The following is a 20,034-nucleotide window of genomic DNA, read 5'->3' as shown; positions in this document are numbered from 1 at the left end:
TACATCAGAGTTTTTGAAGAATAATTCATTCCAATGGTCTCCTTATGCACATTAGAAAATTTTATTCAGATGAAAAAGTCAGTAAGGATTTTGAAATTATTTCAATTATAAATTACAAGCTTTGTCAATAACCCATCAAGCTTTGCACATGGTTTGGATTTGTTTTGGACCTGTATGTTAATACAGGATTGAATGATTTTGTGCAATGTTGAGATTATGTCCAGTAATTAATTTGCTAAACTTTCATCAAGGCCATTAGATTCAAAGGGATGGTTCCTACCAAAATAACAATTCTGTTATCATTTACTCTTGTGAATTACTTTCCTCTAGTGGACACAATAGGAGATGTTTGGCAGAATATTTAATGAGAAAAAGATGCAATGGAATGATGCAATTTTCCCACCAATAGCGAAGGTGCTGCTCTTGAGATTCAGTAATAAAAAATAAAAAAAACCAAGAAATGTGCATTATATCTCAAAGCTATTTATTTTCAAGACAGTCACCTAATTGCAGAGTAAAGTTCATAACTACACCGCCCAAAGTAAAGAATAGAAAAATAGACACTTTCCACAACTCCACAAAAGAATGCTTTTTGTGTGTGTGTATATGTGTGTGTGTATATATATATGTATATATACACACACACACATAGACACACACACAAAATGTCTCAGATATAGCATGTTTTATATATATTTATAAAAAAAACTTTACATTTTACATACAACAAAACATCATATTTCTGAGGCCTGTGATCAAAGGTACCAAAAATCTTGAAAAATATTTTTTTAGGGGAAAAAAACAAACAAAATAAACATTATGCACACTAAGCGTTGGCTACAGTATTACAAAGAGACGTTCAACAGAAGTTTGTAGAAACGGCTTGCATAAGACAAAAGGGGTGTGGAGGAAGCCCAGCCTCAGGCAGGGAAGGCACTAAACCATCTCCATTAGAGAGATAGCATGAGAGAGAACCTGGAGATCTGCAAACACAACTTCCCTTGCCCTTGAACATCCAAACACAAACCTTCGTTCAGTTCAGCCTTGCGGCACTTTGGAGATAAATAACGCAACGCCATGCAAAAATAATACTAAAAGGATTAGGAATGAACATGTAAATAAAATGACTTGGCTGCGAATCTAGCTAGAAATTTCAGTCAAAAATCAATAGGGCCAACAGAGGGCACTATTCAACAAATGTTACAAACATTACCATCAAAAACTTTAGTGCAATACCTTCATCTGTACTAGCTTTTATTCCTTGATTTAAGATGTCAAGTATGGGCCAAATTTATTCCCTCCAAAAACAAACCAACCAACTATTTTTTTTTTTTTTGTAATGAAAAGGTTACATCAAAGAATGTACCAGTTAAATGAGTTCTTTTAAATTTAGTTTGACAAGACAGACTAAACAACAATTAAAGCTCCTCATTTGGGAGAAATCAAATACATTTCAAACTCAATCTTTAACCCTAACAGTCTCTCAGGAGCACAACCCACAAATCTGACCAAGCCCAGATGACCACAAATAGCATTTGTAAAAGAAATGTATTAATTATGAGGTCAGTGTGCATCTCGAATACAAAATAATACCTTCAACCATGTGCAATGACTTCTGCAGCACTCAGAACCCGAAGTAATATACCCCTCAAATGACTCAAAGGTCTATGTGAACATTTGACTGGTGTTATATAACATTAAATAAAATGACTTTTTAGCAGTTAAATGTGGCCTGAGTAGAGCAGAGGTGGAGGCAATCTAGGAGTTTTCCTAACCTCCCTTTAAGATTAAGGCATGCCTGGGTCTATATGGGACTAGATCGTAGCCTTCGCTGGGATTGACATTGACGTCAAGATATAATGTTCTCCGCTGGCAGGAAAACCTCTGAGTAGCAGCAGAAGGCCTATATATCCATCTGTCGATTTTGGGTCACGGCTACGCAGCAAGTGCGATTCACTAGAATGACATGACAGACTTTCAAATCTCCTTTCGTCTGCCTCGAAGGAAGTGCTACCGCCAATTCTGTGAAGCTTGGGAGTTACAGGTAATATAATAGTCTAGAAAATCAAAACTACTGCTCCGTAAGAACAGGAAATCCAGTTTTTAAAAACAAACCATGAGAAATGTCATGCTGAGAGGTCTACTTTCAAAACGTAGGTGACCCAGTTCAGAATAGCATCAGTATACAAAGATGGACCCACAGCAGATGTGGCTGCTCAGAATGACAGCCGCATAATACTGGGTTACAAACCTGAAACACTGAGAATTTAAATGACTGCACAAAGAGCTTTTGACAAGTGTCGCAGTTTCTTACACATCTAAAGGAGAACATGCAAGCTGCTGGTAAAACATCCTGCATGTCGGGCAGTCTGAGTTATTACCAACATGCTGACACAAAGCCTGCAGGATCTGCAAGGTCAAAAGATTTTCATGACTAAGACTCTATGCTCTGGTGTCTTTCAAAGAAATAAATCCAGGATCAAATGTCTATTTATTCAGAAAGAAAGTGGTTAATAAATGGATTCACTCTGCCTCTTTTTTTGCTGCAGAACGTGAATGAGGTCAGGTTAGGTAGGGTCAAGTAGGCTGCAGTGCATGCATTGCTTACTGAACTGTCACTGATGAAAATATGCAGCTGAAACTCCACACATTATTTTGTTTAAAACCCAATGGAACAGTTAAATCATTTGCATCACAGACTGAAAATCCCCATGGATCTGATAGCCAGCAGAACAGCATGCCTGACATAAAGAGAATTACGTCCTTGACATTCAGAAGAGAGAAGCAGTCTTCTGCCCGAAAGCCTCCTACCAACTGCGGTCAGTTTCAGATGACTTTAACTCTCTGAGGAGATTGCTTGTACCCCAGGCAGGGTCTACACTGTGTCTAATTTTGGATCTGACCCTCTTAAGCTTAGAAGGATTATAAACTACAGCTCTCCCACTTAGGGTTCATGACATAGGCTAATATATAAATATACACCAACAGCTATTTCTGATAAATAACCAAAGGTAGATTTATTTAAGGGAGAATAATTGCTGCCATTAATAATATCTGCATCAATTATAGATTTAGTTACCACAAATGATTGTGTAAGATGGCACACAGATGAATAATTTGTGTGGGCTACAGAAAGCTTGGTACACCTTACACTAAAAAGCTTCAATCTTTATTTGAACATCTTCCCATGTTGTCACGTTGACTCAATTGAATAAAACAACAAGATGAAAGGAGGAGGGAGAGGTTCTTCATAGAAATATATGTGAAAAGGGGAAGAAAATGTGATTTCCAGCTGTTTGTTCTGATCCCTCAATGATAAATGTTCAAGGTGAGGCCCAAGAGGTTTGAATAATTTGAAAAGAATATAAAGAAGGGAAAAAGAAAATCGAATTGACTTTAAAGTACATGTAGAGAAAAGCTGGTCAGAGGTAGAGACTGTGCAGAAAGAGTGTCTCTCTCTCTCTCTCTCTGGCACAAAGACCTTATTTGATTTAAGATGGAGAACTGGATTTCCCTAGGTAAGGTCATAAGGCCATAACTGCAGATACGGCAGTTTAACTCCTTAATCAACGCAGCTGAAAAACTAGAGAGGCAAGTCTTAAGGCCATTTCTGTTGGTCAAAGTGCCTTGGGGATAAAGAAAATCAATTGATGATGAAGGTTCCTCGTACAATCGGTCACCGAAGAGCCTGTGCAACTATCAAGAAATCTAAACCCAATGGTTTCAATTCAACTTACCAAGAGGCAAAAAACCTGGCTGATGTTAGATGGATTTACCAAGCAACAACAACAAAAAAATCCTACAACTTAAAGATCCTTTCTAACCCATCTTTGGTCTAACTGTGGGTTTTAGTCACTTCAGACATTCTCAAAAGTCAAAAACCAAACCTGATCCAACCAACTAAAACTTAAGCCTTTTTACCAGAGTGTAAAATGTCTAAGCACTCATAACTGACCAAGAATATGACATTCTCAGTATTTCTCAGAATTTTTGTGCTTTCAACCAACACAAGACATCTTGTGCCCCAATGAAAGAAGCACTCTTAAGTGAAGAACGTGGGATGGATATGGCAAAAGATTGTTTGGATTTTCAGAGGTCCTACCAGGTCTAATCCAACAAAAGAATCTTATGTAATCACAAACTTGTGAGAATACAGTACCATCACATATTAGGATATTGTTGATTAGCTTAAGCCTGCATATATGCTGTGCCAGCATGATCATCTGAGAAGGAATCTTATTGTACAAGAAGAGATTAAAATTCATGTTAAAATGAAAAGGCTGCGCTATTGCACAGTTCAAGGATACAGGTACTTCTGATGTAAAAAGAAAAAAGCTTAAAGTAAGGAAGTTCATCTATGGGTAGGGCGTGCAGCAGTGCATGATATTGTTGTGTAAAATATCGTTTAACATATTGTAAAAAAAATATGAAATCTCTAAATTGTTGTCGGTAACACTTCTCAGATATTTTTTTTTCTTCTTTTTTTGCAAGGCCTGTTCTTGACATCATAATTGTTGGACATCTACTTACAGAACTCAGTGACTAGCACTGAAAAGCTAATGAATTCCTGCCCATGGACTTCTGCTGTCCAACCATACCAGAGGACGGAGGATACAGGCCTGAGGCTGGTTTGATTGAGCTCCCTGTACAACTGATAATGAACCCACATTTAGCTTAAAAAGACTATGAACCATTGCTCAGGAGTGCCACCAATTGCAGCCTTTAAAAGACAACCGTAATGCAAAAGAGTGGGCCACATTTTTGTTAATTTAAATGTGCACAGGAATGACTCTACATATCCAGGTTGTGAAATATGGTAAAACAAAGACAAAGTACCACATTAAATGGTGCATCTGTGCCATTGTTATGCCTGACAAGTTGCCTCATAGGAGACAGGGGATTTCATTTGTTTCCATTTTATTTTCCATCTCGGTTCTTAAAATGCACAAGCTAATGTAAAAGCCAGGGAATGCTGTGGATTATACAAGCTATTACTGCCACTCTGCCCTCAAAAGAAGAGGCATCCATTTATAAAGGACTAGACAAAGTAATGAGTTTGCTACTTATTGCCTTCCAATTTAAAGGAAAGATAAATCTGTGCATCCCAATAAATACATAATTCTCCAGTCATCCCAGTCCGCTCTTTCAGTGGAAGGGAAATTGAAGTAAATATATATATACTGTGATATGTGAATATTGATATGCAGCTCTGGAATACCCAGAGAGGAAAACCTGTTTTGAGTCATGGGTCATCAAAAGGAAAACATAAGGACCAGAGAACCAGCAAAGTAATCCTGGGCATTCAGTGGCAAGAGGACTTGTCAAATTCAGGGCAGTTTAAAGAGGCAATTTATGTGAAGCCTCAGATTATTTAGCATTTTCCCCTCTTTTCAGGGTGCACACAATCAAACCAATCTCTCACCTCACCTTGTCCTACTGGGTTTTAAACCTATCTGGAGCAGTTTATGTGATGTCTGCCTTTAGACTTATTAAAGGAAGCCACCCACATATAGCTTATGGGCGCTCATCCCTGCAAGATACTGTCACCCCTCCAAAGAAAACAAAGTGCAGGACTGCTGGTGCCTCACCTGTTAGCTTACACTTAATATTTATATCAGTCGTCAGATTCACTGCCCCCTCTTTTTAATCAGGGGTCAGAGAGCAGACTTCCTGTATGGGTATTCGGGTTTGTTAGGTGACCTGCGGTCTCGGGCACCCAACCCTCCCTCTTCCCCAGTCCCTACATTACCCCCTAACCCAAGCCCCATTCCCTCTGGAGCTGGCCGCCGACCCGTGGTCCACTCTTCATACTGTACTGTTGAGGGTCCAAGCCCACAGGTGAGGTCTGTCTCGTTTAAGGCCCGTGACCTCTGTGCAGCTAGTGCGACACCACCTTGTGAGACAATTGCCAAGTCCAGTCTCTGAGGAGGCTGTTCCAGCACATCCAATCGGAGGGATGCCTCTGATGCCTCAGAGTAGGCCAGTGGGGACGGCCCACCGCTTGCCTGACGGCTGTGGATGTAGAGATCCGGTCCGCTATAGGGAGGCACGTGGCGGCCTGGGAACTCGTAGAGGTCAGGGAAGTCAGGCTGCGGGCCCTCGGGCTTGGGCTCGGCTGCGTGCCGCTTGCGGGAGGAGTGAGGGTGACGGGTGGAGTAGCTGTGAGACATGGGGTGTGCTGTTGAAAGATGAGGGTGGGGTCCGTGACTCTCCACCTCCATGGAGACCTCCGTAAGGCGTTGCTCTTTCAGGCTCATTGCTGACACTCCCATTGCGATGTCTGGCATGAACTCATTGATGACAGGTTCCATGTTCTGCTGGGATAATTCAGACAATACAGCTTTTATCGCTGTCTCACAGTGCAGTTAATACCCAAACCCTACAACAGGGCTATTTAAGGCCACTCTTGGCAAGTACTCCTTGCTGAGGACTGTAGTGTGATGACATAGTGGATTTAATCAACAAATCAGCGGATTTTCATGATGTAATAGATGTTATTAATGTTTATACGTGTGACGTTTTATTCGTTTTATTATTAATATTACGAGTAAAGCTGAAGATGTAATGCGTTATTCTGTGCAATTAATTATATAAAAATAATGTGTTTAAGAAAAATTTTAATGTGAGTAACAGTCTACTTCAGAGAGATTGACAAACTCAATTGCAAAATGAATGTTTTTGACTGATGGCCAGCTATAGGCTTATGATCAGTGAAAAACAGAAATTAAATATTTCGACAACATATTGACTTCTAAAGCCACTTTTTGTATCGTCTAATCAATTCAATAATGTCTTTGAAATTATTATATTAATTATATTTATAATTATTTGAATTATTATATATTGAATCATCTTTATTTGGGGGCATTTCTTAGCAAATATTGATATGGAATTCATTTGATATATTAATAGGCATATCATGTAATGAATTTGATTACAAATTTGAATCAATTAACAGCGCTAATTCTGAGTAAATAAAGCGTGAAAGTGAGAATGGTTATCTTTCCTTGCACAATTTGTACTGTGATATTTGTATAGAATATAGCATTGCTGTCAATGTATTTAACAGTATTTAAAAGAATTTGAGGGCTGCTTGAAGACTGTTTTATGTATTTCCTTTTTTTATTATTCATCTGATGTTGTTTTGAGAAGATCTAAAGCCCCCAACTATCTATCTATCTATCTATATATATACAGTTGAAGTCAGAAGTTTACATACACCTCAGCCAAATACATTTAAACTCAGTTTTTCACAATTCCTGACATTTAATCATAGAAAACATTCCCTGTCTTAGCTCAGTTAGGATCACTACTTTATTTTAAAAATGTGAAAATGTCAGAATAATAGTAGAGAGAATTATTTATTTTTGCTTTTATTTCTTTCATTCCATTCCCAGTGTGTCAGAAGTTTACATACACTTTGTTAGTATTTGGTAGCATTGCCTTTAAATTGTTTAACTTGGGTCAAACATTTTGGGTAGCCTTCCGCAAGCTTCTCACAATAAGTTGCTGGAATTTTGGCCCGTTGCTCCAGATAGAACTGGTGTAATTGAGTCAGGTTTGTAGGCCTCCTTGCTCGCACAGGCTTTTTCAGTTCTGCCCACAAATTTTCTAGCGGATTGAGGTCAGGGCTTTGTGATGGCCACTCCAATACCTTGACTTTGCTGTCCTTAAGCCATTTTGCCACAACTTTGGAGGTATGCTTGGGGTCATTGTCCATTTAGAAGACCCATTTATGATTGAGCTTTAACTTCCTGGCTGATGTCTTGAGATGTTGCTTCAATATATCCACATAATTTTCCTTCCTCATGATGCCATCTATTTTGTGAAGTGCACCAGTCCCTCCTGCAGCAAAGCAACCCCACAACACGATGCTGCCACCCCCATGCTTCACGGTTGGGATGGTGTTCTTCAGCTTGCAAGCCTCACACTTTTTCCTCCAAATTTAACGATGGTCATTTCTCAAAAAAGTAAGATCTTTGTCCCCATGTGCACTTGCAAACTGTAGTCTGGTTTTTTATGCCGGTTTTGGAGCAGTGGCTTCTTCCTTGCTGAGCAGCCTTTCAAGTTATATCGATATAGGACTCTTTTTACTGTGGATATAGATACTTGTCTACCTGTTTCCTCCTTGGATTGATTTGCACTTTTCGCACCAAACTATGTTCATCTCTAGGAGACAGAATGCGTCTCTTTCCTGAGCGGTATGATGGCTGTGTGGTCCCATGGTGTTTATACTTGCGTACTATTGTTTGTACAGGCGTTTGGAAATTGCTCCCAATGATGAACCAGACTTGTGGAGGTCCACAGCTGTTTGTTTTTCTGAGGTGTTGGGTGATTTCTTTTGATTTTCCCATGATGTCAAGCAAAGAGGCACTGAGTTTGAAGGTTGGCTTTAAATACATCCACAGGTACACCTCCAATTCAGTACACCTCCTGTCAGAAGCTAATTGGCTAATTGTCTTGGCTTGACATCATTTTCTGGAATTTTATAAGCTGCTTAAAGGCACAGTTAACTTAGTATATGCAAACTTCTGACCCACTGGAACTGTGATATAGTCAATTAAAAGTGAAACAATCTGTCTGTAAACAATTGCTGGAAAAATTACTTGCATCATACACAAAGTAGATGTCCTAAACGACTTGCCAAAACTATAGTTTGCTAATATTAAATCTGTGGAGTGGTTAAAAAATTAGTTTTAATGACTTCAACCTAAGTGTATGTAAACTTCTGGCTTCAACTGTATATACACACTGATCAGCCACAACATTAAAACCATATTAAGCCTAATATTGTGTAGGTCCCCCTCGTGCCGCCAAAACAGTGCCAACCCGCATGACCAGTCTGGCCATTCTCTGTTGACCTCTCTCATCAGCAAAGCATTCTAGAGTAAATTCTAGAGACTGTTGTGTGTGAAAATCCCAGGAGATCAGCAGTTATAGAAATACTAAAACCAGCCCGTCTGGCACCAACAATCATCCATGTGATTATCTAATCAGCCAATCATGTGGCAGCAGTGCACTGCATAAAATCATGCAGATACGGGTCAGGAGCTTCAGTTTATGTTCACATTAACCATCAGAATGTGGAAAAAAAATATGATCTCAGTGAAATGTGGCATGATTGTTGGTGCCAGATGGGCTGGTTTGAGTGTTTCTGTAACTGCTGATCTCCTGTGATTTTCACACACACAACAGTCTCTAGATTTTAATCAGAATGGTGCCAAAAACAAAAAACATCCAGAGAGCAGCAGTTCTGTGGATGAAAATGCCTTGTTGTTGAGAGAGAGAATGCTATTCTGAGATGCGGGTTGGCGCCATTTTGGCGGCACGAGGGGGCCCTACACAATATTAGGCAGGTGGTTTTAATGTTGTGGCTGATTGGTGTACACACACACACACACGCGCGCACACACACACGCACGCACACGCACGCACACGCACGCACACGCACACGCACGCACACACACGCACACACACGCACACACGCACACACGCACACACGCACACACACTGTATATAAATTAAATTTGGGTGCATTCCTTTACTTGGTTGTAAAAATAATAATAAAAATAATACTACTCTTCAAGTTGTTTGTCCTTTATGAAGTGCTCTGCAAAATGTGGTGTTCAGGGACTGCAAATATCTATAATTATTCTCTAATTATTTTAATCATTTTCTGTCTTTTAGAGACATTGTTTAATATATCTGTAAAAACAGTCATAAGTGGTGAATAATAACAATTCATGTATGAATCGAACATATCTTTCTCTGTGCTATACTTTAAGATGTTTAAGACACTAAAATATGTGGATTATGAACAATTCATATATTTCTATGAAAAGCTAAGTAGAAGTAAAAACAGTACATCACATTACATCCTCGTTTCAACTCTTACAAAACAAAATATTCAGTGTATAAAGGAAATTCATTACATCATCACGCTACACTCTGCATCAAAGCAATGGCTCTCTTGCTCATGGAAGGCCACCTTCCTGTAGACTATAGCTCCAACCCTAATAAAAAACAAATGCCTGTAATTTTCAAATAATTGATTGCTGGATTAGGGCTGGAGCTAAATTTTGCAGCACAGAGGACCTTCAGAAGCAAAGATAAATAGCCCTGTCCTACACAAATGTACATATTTTGGTATGATTTGGTATACAATTTGGTATAAATCACCATTTGCTTGTCAGGATGAAGATTCCTTCCCCCCTGTGCATTAGTGCAGTCTGGAGGCAGGGGCTTGGCTCCTGGTGGGTAGACTGGGCCGCCCATTTTGGATGAGGGCTGCCTGAGGAGAAATGCATGATTGCAGGGGTAGGAGAAAGATCTGGAGGGAGGTTGGCTGGGGACCCGGGGTCTCCAGCCTGCTTTAAACTGCTGCTGGTTTTGGCCCGGGGTGGTCGGTGGATGGTAGGGTGGAGGTGGTGGAGGTAGAGGAGGGTGGAAGCCCACCAGTGCCTCCAGGTCAGTGAACATGCTCTCTACAGCTGGTGTACTGTTGACTCGACAGCGACCTGACTGGCGCAGGGCCAGGATGGGACTCTCATCTCCGAAACGCTCCTCAGGAAAGAATTTGTGCGGATTCTGAAAAAGAACACACTTATGTTTTGGCTAGACTTGCTTCACAAATGAGATTTAATAGGCTGTCTGGTATGTTTCGACTTCTTGTAAGCTCTCCAGCTTAGGCTTACTGGTTACTTAATGGTGAGAATACAAAGAATATCAAAGCAGTTTTAAAGGGATAGTTCACCCAAAAATTTAAATTCTCTAATCATTTGCTCACCCTCATACCAACCCAGAAGTGAATTACTTTTTTCCTGCTGAACACAAACAAAGATTTTTAGAAGAATATTTCAGCTCTGTAGGTCCCTAGGGCAAGTGAACGGGTCTCAAAATTCTGAGGCTTCAAAATGCACAAAGGCAAAAACAGATCAATATTTAAGTGCATTTTTATTTTATTTTTTGCTATAAATTCTCCTCCATGCCCAGTAGGTGGCGATATGCACAAAGAATGTGAATTGCCAAAAACAAAAAGAAGAATATGAAAGTTAAAGTGTAGCTTGATAGTAAAAAAGGACCTAAATATTAATCTGTTTCTCACCCACACTTATCTCATGATGGATGATTTAACAATTGGAGTCATATGGATTACTTTTATGCTGCCTTTATGATCTTTTGGAGCTTCAAAATTTTGGTACCCATTCACATTCACAATTCGTATTGTATGGACCGACAGAGCTGAAATATTCTTCTAAAAATCTTAATTTGTGTTCAGCAGAAGAAAGAAAGTCATACAAATCTGGGATGGCATGAGGGTGAGTAAATGATGAGAATTTACATTTTTGAGTGAACTATTCCTTCAAGAACTTTTAAACCAAGAGCACAGTGACTGAGCAAACTTGCTGACTAGTCTTAAGAGCAGGAAGTCATGCACAACACACTTAAAAGGATAGTTCACTCACCCTTCCAAACTCATATGACTTTCTTCTGTGCAACACCAAAACAGATGCTAGGCAGACAGTTGCCCTCAGACACCATTCACTTTAATTGCATCTTTTTTTCCATGCAATTAAATTGAATGGTGACCCAAGCTAACATTCTGCCTAGCAGCTTCTTTTGTGTTCCACACAAGAAAGAAAGCCATACAGGCACAGGAATGGAACAAACATGAGGACGAGTAAATGACAGAAATGATGACAGAAATTCCATTTGAGGGTAAAATACTGTTTAAAATGTCAGACTTTCTAAAAATTAACATTTTTTTTTTCATTCTTTTTTTTTAATAAAATGGCTACATCAAAAGCAATTTTAGAGTGCCAACAACCATAAAAAAAAACTATATACATTAGAGGCCAGGTAAAACTAAAATCGAGATTAGAATGAAATTCATGGTAACCATAGCAACTCTTGTCAGCATCCAAGCAAACAGGATGTGCTGGGTTACCTGTAGGAGTTCTGCTGCCCCATCAGGTAGGCCAAACTCTCTAAGCACACGAATCTGCAGCTCGTAGCTGACTGTGGCACCCTCACCACAGTTCAGAGCATACGCTCGCTGCACCTGGTCTGTGTGACGCAGCTCCTGCAGCCTACGAATCATTTCCTTCACTACAGCCAACCTGGGCACTGAAATACAGAGCGAGAAAAGGGAAACAGATGACTTAACTTAGAAGCAATGTCTAAATTCTTATGAATAAGTGCATTAATTATTACATATCTGTGTTAACATTAATCCAAGGGTGAGTGTATGCCAACAAATACTGAAACAGTTTTTTTTTTTTTTTTAATCGCATGAATGTTGTTTTGTGTAACACCCACGGGCATCATGCAAAGCTTGCCAACATGCAAGGCCAATGTTCCCACACACCTTTTATATACAAGAAAAACCCACAACACTGAACTGCTTCTTGCAAAAGAGCAGCAAACTTCCAGTTAAATTGAGAAAATGTCTTAGAAACTAAAGATGTGGATGAGTTAATCTATGGGATCCACAACCACATAATCTAGTCTATTTAGGACACAATCTTTGGTAAATATGTTTCTAAAATAAATGATAAAAACAGTGCAATGCATCAGACTCCCAATCGCTTTAATCAGGTGCCAAAAAGAGTTTTATTCACAGATATAAACACCACAGAGTGAGGGGCTTGGAATTGCAAATTGGCTAAAACAATGCATCATAACAAGACATGAATGAACACTTAACCCACCTGGTATCTCATTAGCAACCACAGATGGCGGAGCTGTCTGGCTACCAGCCATTTGCTGGTGGCTGATCATGTGACAGCACTGGGGGACGGCATTGTTGACCATGTAAAGCGTGTCTGGTACGTTGGACATGCGTACCATGCGCAACCTCACTAGATCGGTCTGCTCAACCATCATCTCCTCCAGAAACGCCTAACACACACACACACACACGTTGGTGCAGCTATCCTTATGAGGGTTCTCCATAGACAATGACTTTTATACTGTACAAACTATAGATTCTATCCCCTAACCCTAGCCTTAAACCTAACCCTCACAAAAAACGTTCTGCATTTTTACATTAAAAAAAATAAAAATAATAATAAAAAAAAAAATCTTTTAGTATGTTTTTTTTTTTAGCGATTTGAATTATGGGGACACTAGAAATGTCCTCATAAACCACATTTATAGCATAATACCCTTGTAATTACCAGTTTGTAATCTAAAAAAAAAACACCCAAACCCGCCCGCATGCACACCGCTAAATTTAATTTTGTATAATAACTGCTCTTTGGTCATTCTGTGATACAGGTGCCTTTTCTATTCTGAAAAGTGCTTTTTAAAGTATATACACATAGAATTTTTTTTTTTTTTTTTTAAAGGTATATTTCGGGTTCAATACAAGTTAAGCTTAATCAGCAGCATTTGTGGCATTGTATTGATTGCCACAAAAATTAAGTTTGACTTGCCCCTTCTTTTCTTTAAAAAAAAAAAAAGCAAAAATGTGGGTTACAGTGAGCCACAATGGAAGTGAATGGGGGTCAATCAGTAAACGTTAAAATACTCACTATTTCAGCAGTATAGCCACAAGACATAAACAATATGCATGCAAACATGATTTAAGTGTGATAAAATAGCTTACTAACCTTTTCTGTGTAAAGTTACATCCAATTTTGCAACTTCGTTGCCATGACAATGTCAACAATCCTAAAACCTTAAAATGACTGTCAAAATGACCAATTAAACAATTTTAGAGCTCAAATAATACACAAGTTTTAACTGAAGAAACTATGTAAGGGCTTTTATAAAATTATAAGCTTCACATTTCTGCCTTTAAATCCTCCAAAAATTGGCCCCATTCACATCCATTGTAAGTGCCTCACTGTAACCTTGATTTTTACTTTTTATAAAGAAAAAGAGGGATGAGTCTAAATTAATTTTTGTGGTAATCAACATTATGCCACAAATGCTGTTGATTGAGCTTAACTTGTATTGAACCCAGAACATTCCTTTAAGCATTAATATAGCTAAAGTTAAGGCATATTTACTGTATGTTAGAATACGTCCATGCCTTCAGAGAAGTAACAGCATTGATAGTTTTACAGTTAATGTAGTCATCATTAGCTGAGCACTCAAGGTCTTTATACTTAAGTGTTAATTATAAAGAGAATGTAGTGTTTTCAATAATCATTTATACTGTATACAAGAAAATCATGATAACAGGGTTGTCCATTTTAGAGAGAATGCATTTAATATACTTTGAAGAGTTGAGTCAAAATGATGTCATTATGATTATGATTTATAGAGTATATTAGGTAACACTATTTTAAAGTGGTAGAAACATAATAGTGGCATTTTTCTTTTGACGTTGGAGCAAATAAACAAAAAAAAAAATTTGGCATGGTCTTCCCTTCACTTCCATTCACCGCTGCTGAAGTTTACCCTGCAACAGTTTACTTCCACATTCTAAAACCTGGAAGAATGCAAAGGGCCCATAACACAGCAATTACATGTAGTTCATAAGTATTACTCAGAAATGACCACTAAACACTGTAAAATAAAGTGTGACTGCATATTATTTTAATATGGGACAGTTATTATGGTAACAGGGTTGATGTATTTGTGTTTGGAATTATGCCTACAATAAATCATAAGGTTGATGTCATCTATTCATCGTTAAAGTCATTATTAACACATATGTTAATGAGACACAAGTACAACCCGTTTTGTAGAATGACCCCCTAACAGCCCTTCACTAACACTATTTTAGTTGCGAATCAAGGGATTTCCCTTTATAAGACAGTGTATGATATCCTTTTTGTTTTAAAAGAAACATGCACCTCCAACACCCTGCGTGTGTTTGTGAGGTGAGGCAGTGTAGCCTACCTTGGCCTCCTCTACATACGGAGAAAAGAGCCGTGGGCGGACATAAATGCCAGAACTCTTCTGCCTGAGCCAGGCGTTGGCTTTGCCTCCCTCTGCAGTGGGCAGCATATCAGAGGGAGGGGTGCTGATCAGACCCCTCTTCATCTGTTATAGGCAGAACAAAATGTCTTTATCGTGACTTGAACAGAGTGGTCAAAAAGAATGACAGAAAGACGACATAATTCGTCGCATCAGCACACTGGAGTATTTTTTTAATCTCTAGCACATTACATCCTGTACAGTGCTCAAAATCTGAATATGTTTACATTCAAGGATTAACTTTTCATTTGAAGTAAGAAGATACATATTAAAACAGTAGTGACATGCTACACATTTGGTTTGTGGCAGCATATTAAGACACGCATACATGCATCTTGCATACTAAGGTGTGATTTTGTGTTCCATTCATATTCATGAAAGGAAGAGAGTACACAAGCATATACATAGAATTTACATCTGTCACTGCTTGACTAATTCAGAGTCTAAACATCAAAGATTGACCTCTTGGCAAAAATGTAAACATGGAGGAAACTCTCATTTTGGTTATTTTGCATTAACCTTCTCTGTAAAATACAGAACTTAACTCTAAACTAGAAATTTAAGTACTTCTGAAACTTAAAATTAAGAACATGCTTAAACTTAAACTTCAATTAATAAGCTGTATGTAGTGTCAAAGTGATTTTGCATGATTAAAATATAGTGTGACGGCCATGTAATGCTCCAATTTAAACAGTATGAACTGAACACACAAGGCTTAACGGCAAACACACTCACAGTGTCAGAGAGGACTTCGCTGTTGGTGGGTAATATGTGCTCAGTTCGGACAAAAGGTAGCAGCGGAGAGAGAATCTCTTTCAGCTCTTCCAGGTCCAGATCCCTTCTTTTCACGCCACGTTTATTCACACTATGTGCAGTGCCACTCAGCAGGTTAGGCTCTGGGAAACACACATGTACACAGAGTCACACATATAGGCACAGAGACGGAAAAATACAGGCAGATTCACACTCAAGTTCTTATTTGGATAGTTCTTGGAAAAGGTGCCCAACTTTCTAAACCTACAATATAGATTAGAAAAAGATGGGTGGGAGCGAGTGTGCTCCCAGAGGATAAGCAGTGTCAATATGCAGCTCTGCTGACTGCTGCTGTGCCCTTGAGTGAGGAATTTAAGATCTGATGCTCTAGGGATGATGCACTGCAACAGACCTGGTATAAAAAGGAAGAATATACTAAAAAATTTAAATTCTGATAAACACCAAATTTTAAAGGGATAGTTCACCCAAAAATGAAAATTCTCTCATCAGTTACTCACCCTCATGCCATCCTAGATGTTTATGACTTTCTTCTGCAGAACACCAAGAAAGATTTATATTTCAGCTCTGTTGGTCCTCACAAAACAAGTCAATGGTGACCAGAACTTTGAAGCTCCAAAAGGGACACTTTTGGGTGCTTTTAAGCTTTAAATTGAGTCACTATCAACTGATATTGTATGGAAATCAGTAAATCACAAAATTCTTTAAAATATATTTTGTGTTCAACAGAAGAAAATAAGGCATATAGGTTTAGAATGACATGAGGGTGAGCAAACAATGACAATTTATTTTTGGAACTATTCCCTTAAGATCTAAACCTCAGACAACAAATTCGGATGGTACACAACCTGACATCTACTAGGGGTGGGAATCAGCAGGGACCTGGTGGTACAATGTTATATCGACATTTGGGTCACAACACGATAATATTGCTATTCTTTCAGTTTAGTGTACTGTGATTCAAAACTTTAGGATTTGTATCACTTGTTTCTCATTAATCTACATTGGACTTTGGTACAATTATTATGCAAATAAATACCTAGCTCATTCTGAGTTTGGATTTTGGTTCAATAAAAATATTCAAGTGCCCATTGGCCTAATGGCACAGTTCGTTTAACCTTTTCACACACTTATTCTCGGAGTATAAACATAAATGTGAAAAAAGTAATTAAAAAATATTGATTCTTGCTGTGAGAATATTGATACAGTATTGCGAGGTAAAATACTGCAACACTTTGAAATATAAATTTTCTCCCCATTTGTAATATCTAATGAACAAACTAAAAGACTATTTACACCAAAAGATTGTGTGATGTTGTTTTGTTGTATTCCTTACAGTGCATTCATAAAGTATTCAAACCCCTTCATTTTTTTCACATTTTGTTATGTTGCAGCCTTATACTAAAATGATTTAAAAAAAAATTCACATCAATCTACACTCCATACCCCATAATGACAAAGCAAAAACCAGATTTTTGATAACTTTGCACATTTATTAAAAAGAAAAAACTGAAATATCACACTGACATAAGTATTCAGACCCTTAACTCAGTACTTGAAGCACCTTAGCGATTACAGCGATAACAGCCTCAAGTTTTTTTTGGTTATGATGCGACAAGCTTTGCACACCTGGATTTGGGGATTTTCTGCCATTCTTTTCTGCAGATCCTCTCCAGCTCAGGTTGGATGGGGACCGTCAGTGGACAGACATTTTCAGGTCTCTCCAGAGATGTTCGATTGGGTTCAAGTCCAGGCTCTGGCTGTGCCACTCAAGGACATTCACAGAGTTGTCCCTAAGCCACTCTTGTGTTCTCTTGGCTGTGTGCTTAGGGACATTGTCCTTTTGGAAGGTGAACCTTTGGCTCAGTCTGAGGTCCTTAGCGCTCTGGACCAGGTTTTCATTAAGGATATCTCTGTATTTTGCTGCGTTCAGCTTTCCTTCAACCCCGACCAGTCCCCCAGTTCCTACTGCTGAAAAACACCCCCACAGCATGATGCTACCATCACCACGCTTCATCGTTGGGATGGTATTGCGTAGGTGATGAACGGTGCCTGGTTTCCTCCAGACATGACACTTGGAATTGAGGCCAAACAGTTCAAACTTCGTTTCATCAGACCATCATCTTGTTTCTCACTGTCTGAGAGTCATTTAGGTGCTTTTATGTGTGTCGTGCACTGAGGAGAGGCTTCTGACTGGCCACTCTGCCATAAAGCCCAGATCGGTGGAGTGTTGCAGTGATAGTTGTCCTCTGGCAAGTTTCTCCCATCTCCACACATGATCTCTGGAGCTCAACCAGAGTGACCATGGGGTTCTTGGTCACCTCTCTTACCAAGGCCCTTCTCCCCGATTGCTCAGTTTGGCCAGGCGGCCAGCTCTAAGAAGTGTCCTTGTTGTTCCAAACTTCTTCCATTACGAATTATGGAGGCCACTGTGGTCTTGGGAACCTTCAATGCAGCCAAAATTGTTTTGTAGCCTCACCCAGATCTGTGCCTCAACACAATCCTGTCTCTGAGCTCTGCAGTTCCTTTGACCTCATGGCTTGGTTTTTGATCTGATATGTATTTTCAGCTGTGAGACCTTACATAGAAAGATGTGTACATTTCCAAATCATGTCCAATCAATGGAATTTGCCACAGGTGACTCCAATCAAATTGTTGAAACATCTCAAAGATGATCCAGACAAATGGGATGCACCTGAGCTAAATTTCAAGTGTCATAGCAAAGGGTCTGAATACTTATGTCAATGTGATATTTCAGTTTTTAATAAATTTGCAAAGTTATCAAAAATGTGTTTTTTTCTTTGTCATTATGGGGTATGGAGTGTACACTGATGTGAAAAAATAAATAATTTAAAGCATTTTATCATAAGGCTTATCATAACATAAAAATGTGAAAACAATGAAGGGGTCTAAATACTTGATGAATGCACTGTATAATGTGTTTGGGTCTGGGGGAAAACCCATCAGAGATCATGTTTGTAGTTTGACACCAGCTGTAAACATTCAAGATAATGTTAGTCGGTGGTATATTTGATTCTGTTGGGTACACAGTGCATTTGCAGGCCAGGTCTGGAGCTGCCAGCCATATGCTACGTTTCCGTATTGCAGAGCACTTGGCCTGATTTTGCTGCGCTGAGCCAGTCAGAGTCATTACTACACATTAGGAGGATTGGGGAATAAATCATTACACTGGCACAGCTCAGACCACCTTCTATGGCATAAATTGAGCAGCACAGAAAAAGTTGGGTCCAGGAAAAGTGCTTGTGTGTAAAGTAGATGGAAATGAATGTTAATGTAATGACAAAGTATATACAGATCAATTATAAAATTGCTTCTATTTTGCATTTTTCTGCTTTAACGTTGCTTTTTTCCATTACAAATTCTATCATCAGCAAAACAATCTGAGTGAAAAGTTTTACTGCACAATTAACATATATTTCGTAATGTCATAGTATTTGGTATGTCCCCCTTTTTTAATGACATCATGCATTTGAGTCTTATCCATTTTACAATATAATGTTTCTTTGTTTTAAATTGTTCAAAATCCTTAATTTGTTTATTTCCAGGTTTCAAAGTGGACTTTTGAACCCCACTTTACATCCGTGTGGTACCTCTATCAGCCATCCTCTTGATAAGCTGGTGTTCACCCCACTTGACCATATACTTCAGGATGTCCTGCTCACTGGCCTGTGTATAGAGAAGTACCAGTTAATATTACTGAAATGAACACCTGAGCCTGCACTCACAAGCTGAAAAAAAAATAAATAAAAAAAATAAATAAAAAAAAATAAAAAAAAACACAACAACAAGAACAACAACAGGAATAACAAAACTAAACTGTTTTTTTGGCAGTAGGTCTTGCAGGTGCCAGGTGAGAGCCAAGCAAAATTATTGGGCTACTATTTTTATCTCTTATTGGAAATATTACACAACCAAAATCTTATTTCATACAAAGTCTGGAGCTGAAACCAGGATGTGACCTAAACTACACTTTTTAATATGCAGAAAGCTTCTGAGAAATCAGTTGTAGATGGTTCAATCCAGCATTCAAAATTAGCTTTTGCCACACCTGCAAATGGCAGCTGAATTGAGAAAATTTCAGCAATGAAACTATATTTTGCATTATTTAAATTAAGAAAATATATTTTTGTTTCTATGGCAATGGAATTATTTAGCTGGTTTTTCATGCATATTCGACATCACTGACCAGTAACTAATTTTATTTAATCACCAAAGCCAACTTTTACTTGCATTAGGCACTTGGCAAGTGTTCATTTTGGACCCTAGTTCTAACTAAGTGTTAACTGTTTAAGTATTGAAATCACAACACCC

The 20,034-nt window shown here is 38.6% G+C and overlaps 1 protein-coding gene across 2 annotated transcripts in view; it reads right to left on the bottom strand.

Moving 5' to 3' along the window:
- Positions 1-121: 121 nt before the first annotated feature.
- btbd7 (BTB (POZ) domain containing 7) overlaps positions 122-20,034 on the bottom strand; it is an 88,877-nt gene continuing 68,964 nt past the window's right edge. Inside the window, exons 5-11 of one of the 2 annotated variants that reach the window (XM_051654933.1) lie at positions 19,314-19,389; positions 15,667-15,827; positions 14,854-14,997; positions 12,711-12,900; positions 11,948-12,126; positions 10,180-10,587; positions 122-6,317 (exon numbers count right to left, since the gene is read on the bottom strand). In XM_051654933.1, the coding sequence (XP_051510893.1) occupies positions 5,655-6,317; positions 10,180-10,587; positions 11,948-12,126; positions 12,711-12,900; positions 14,854-14,997; positions 15,667-15,827; positions 19,314-19,389 (1,821 nt within the window). In that variant the 3' untranslated portion in view covers positions 122-5,654. The remainder of the gene's footprint in view (positions 6,318-10,179; positions 10,588-11,947; positions 12,127-12,710; positions 12,901-14,853; positions 14,998-15,666; positions 15,828-19,313; positions 19,390-20,034) is intronic. The other variant, XM_051654934.1, reaches the window with a different exon arrangement.

Source organism: Myxocyprinus asiaticus, chromosome 25, assembly GCF_019703515.2.
Source record: "Myxocyprinus asiaticus isolate MX2 ecotype Aquarium Trade chromosome 25, UBuf_Myxa_2, whole genome shotgun sequence".
NCBI lineage: Eukaryota > Metazoa > Chordata > Actinopteri > Cypriniformes > Catostomidae > Myxocyprinus > Myxocyprinus asiaticus.
This window is presented reverse-complemented; position numbering and strand designations above follow the sequence as displayed.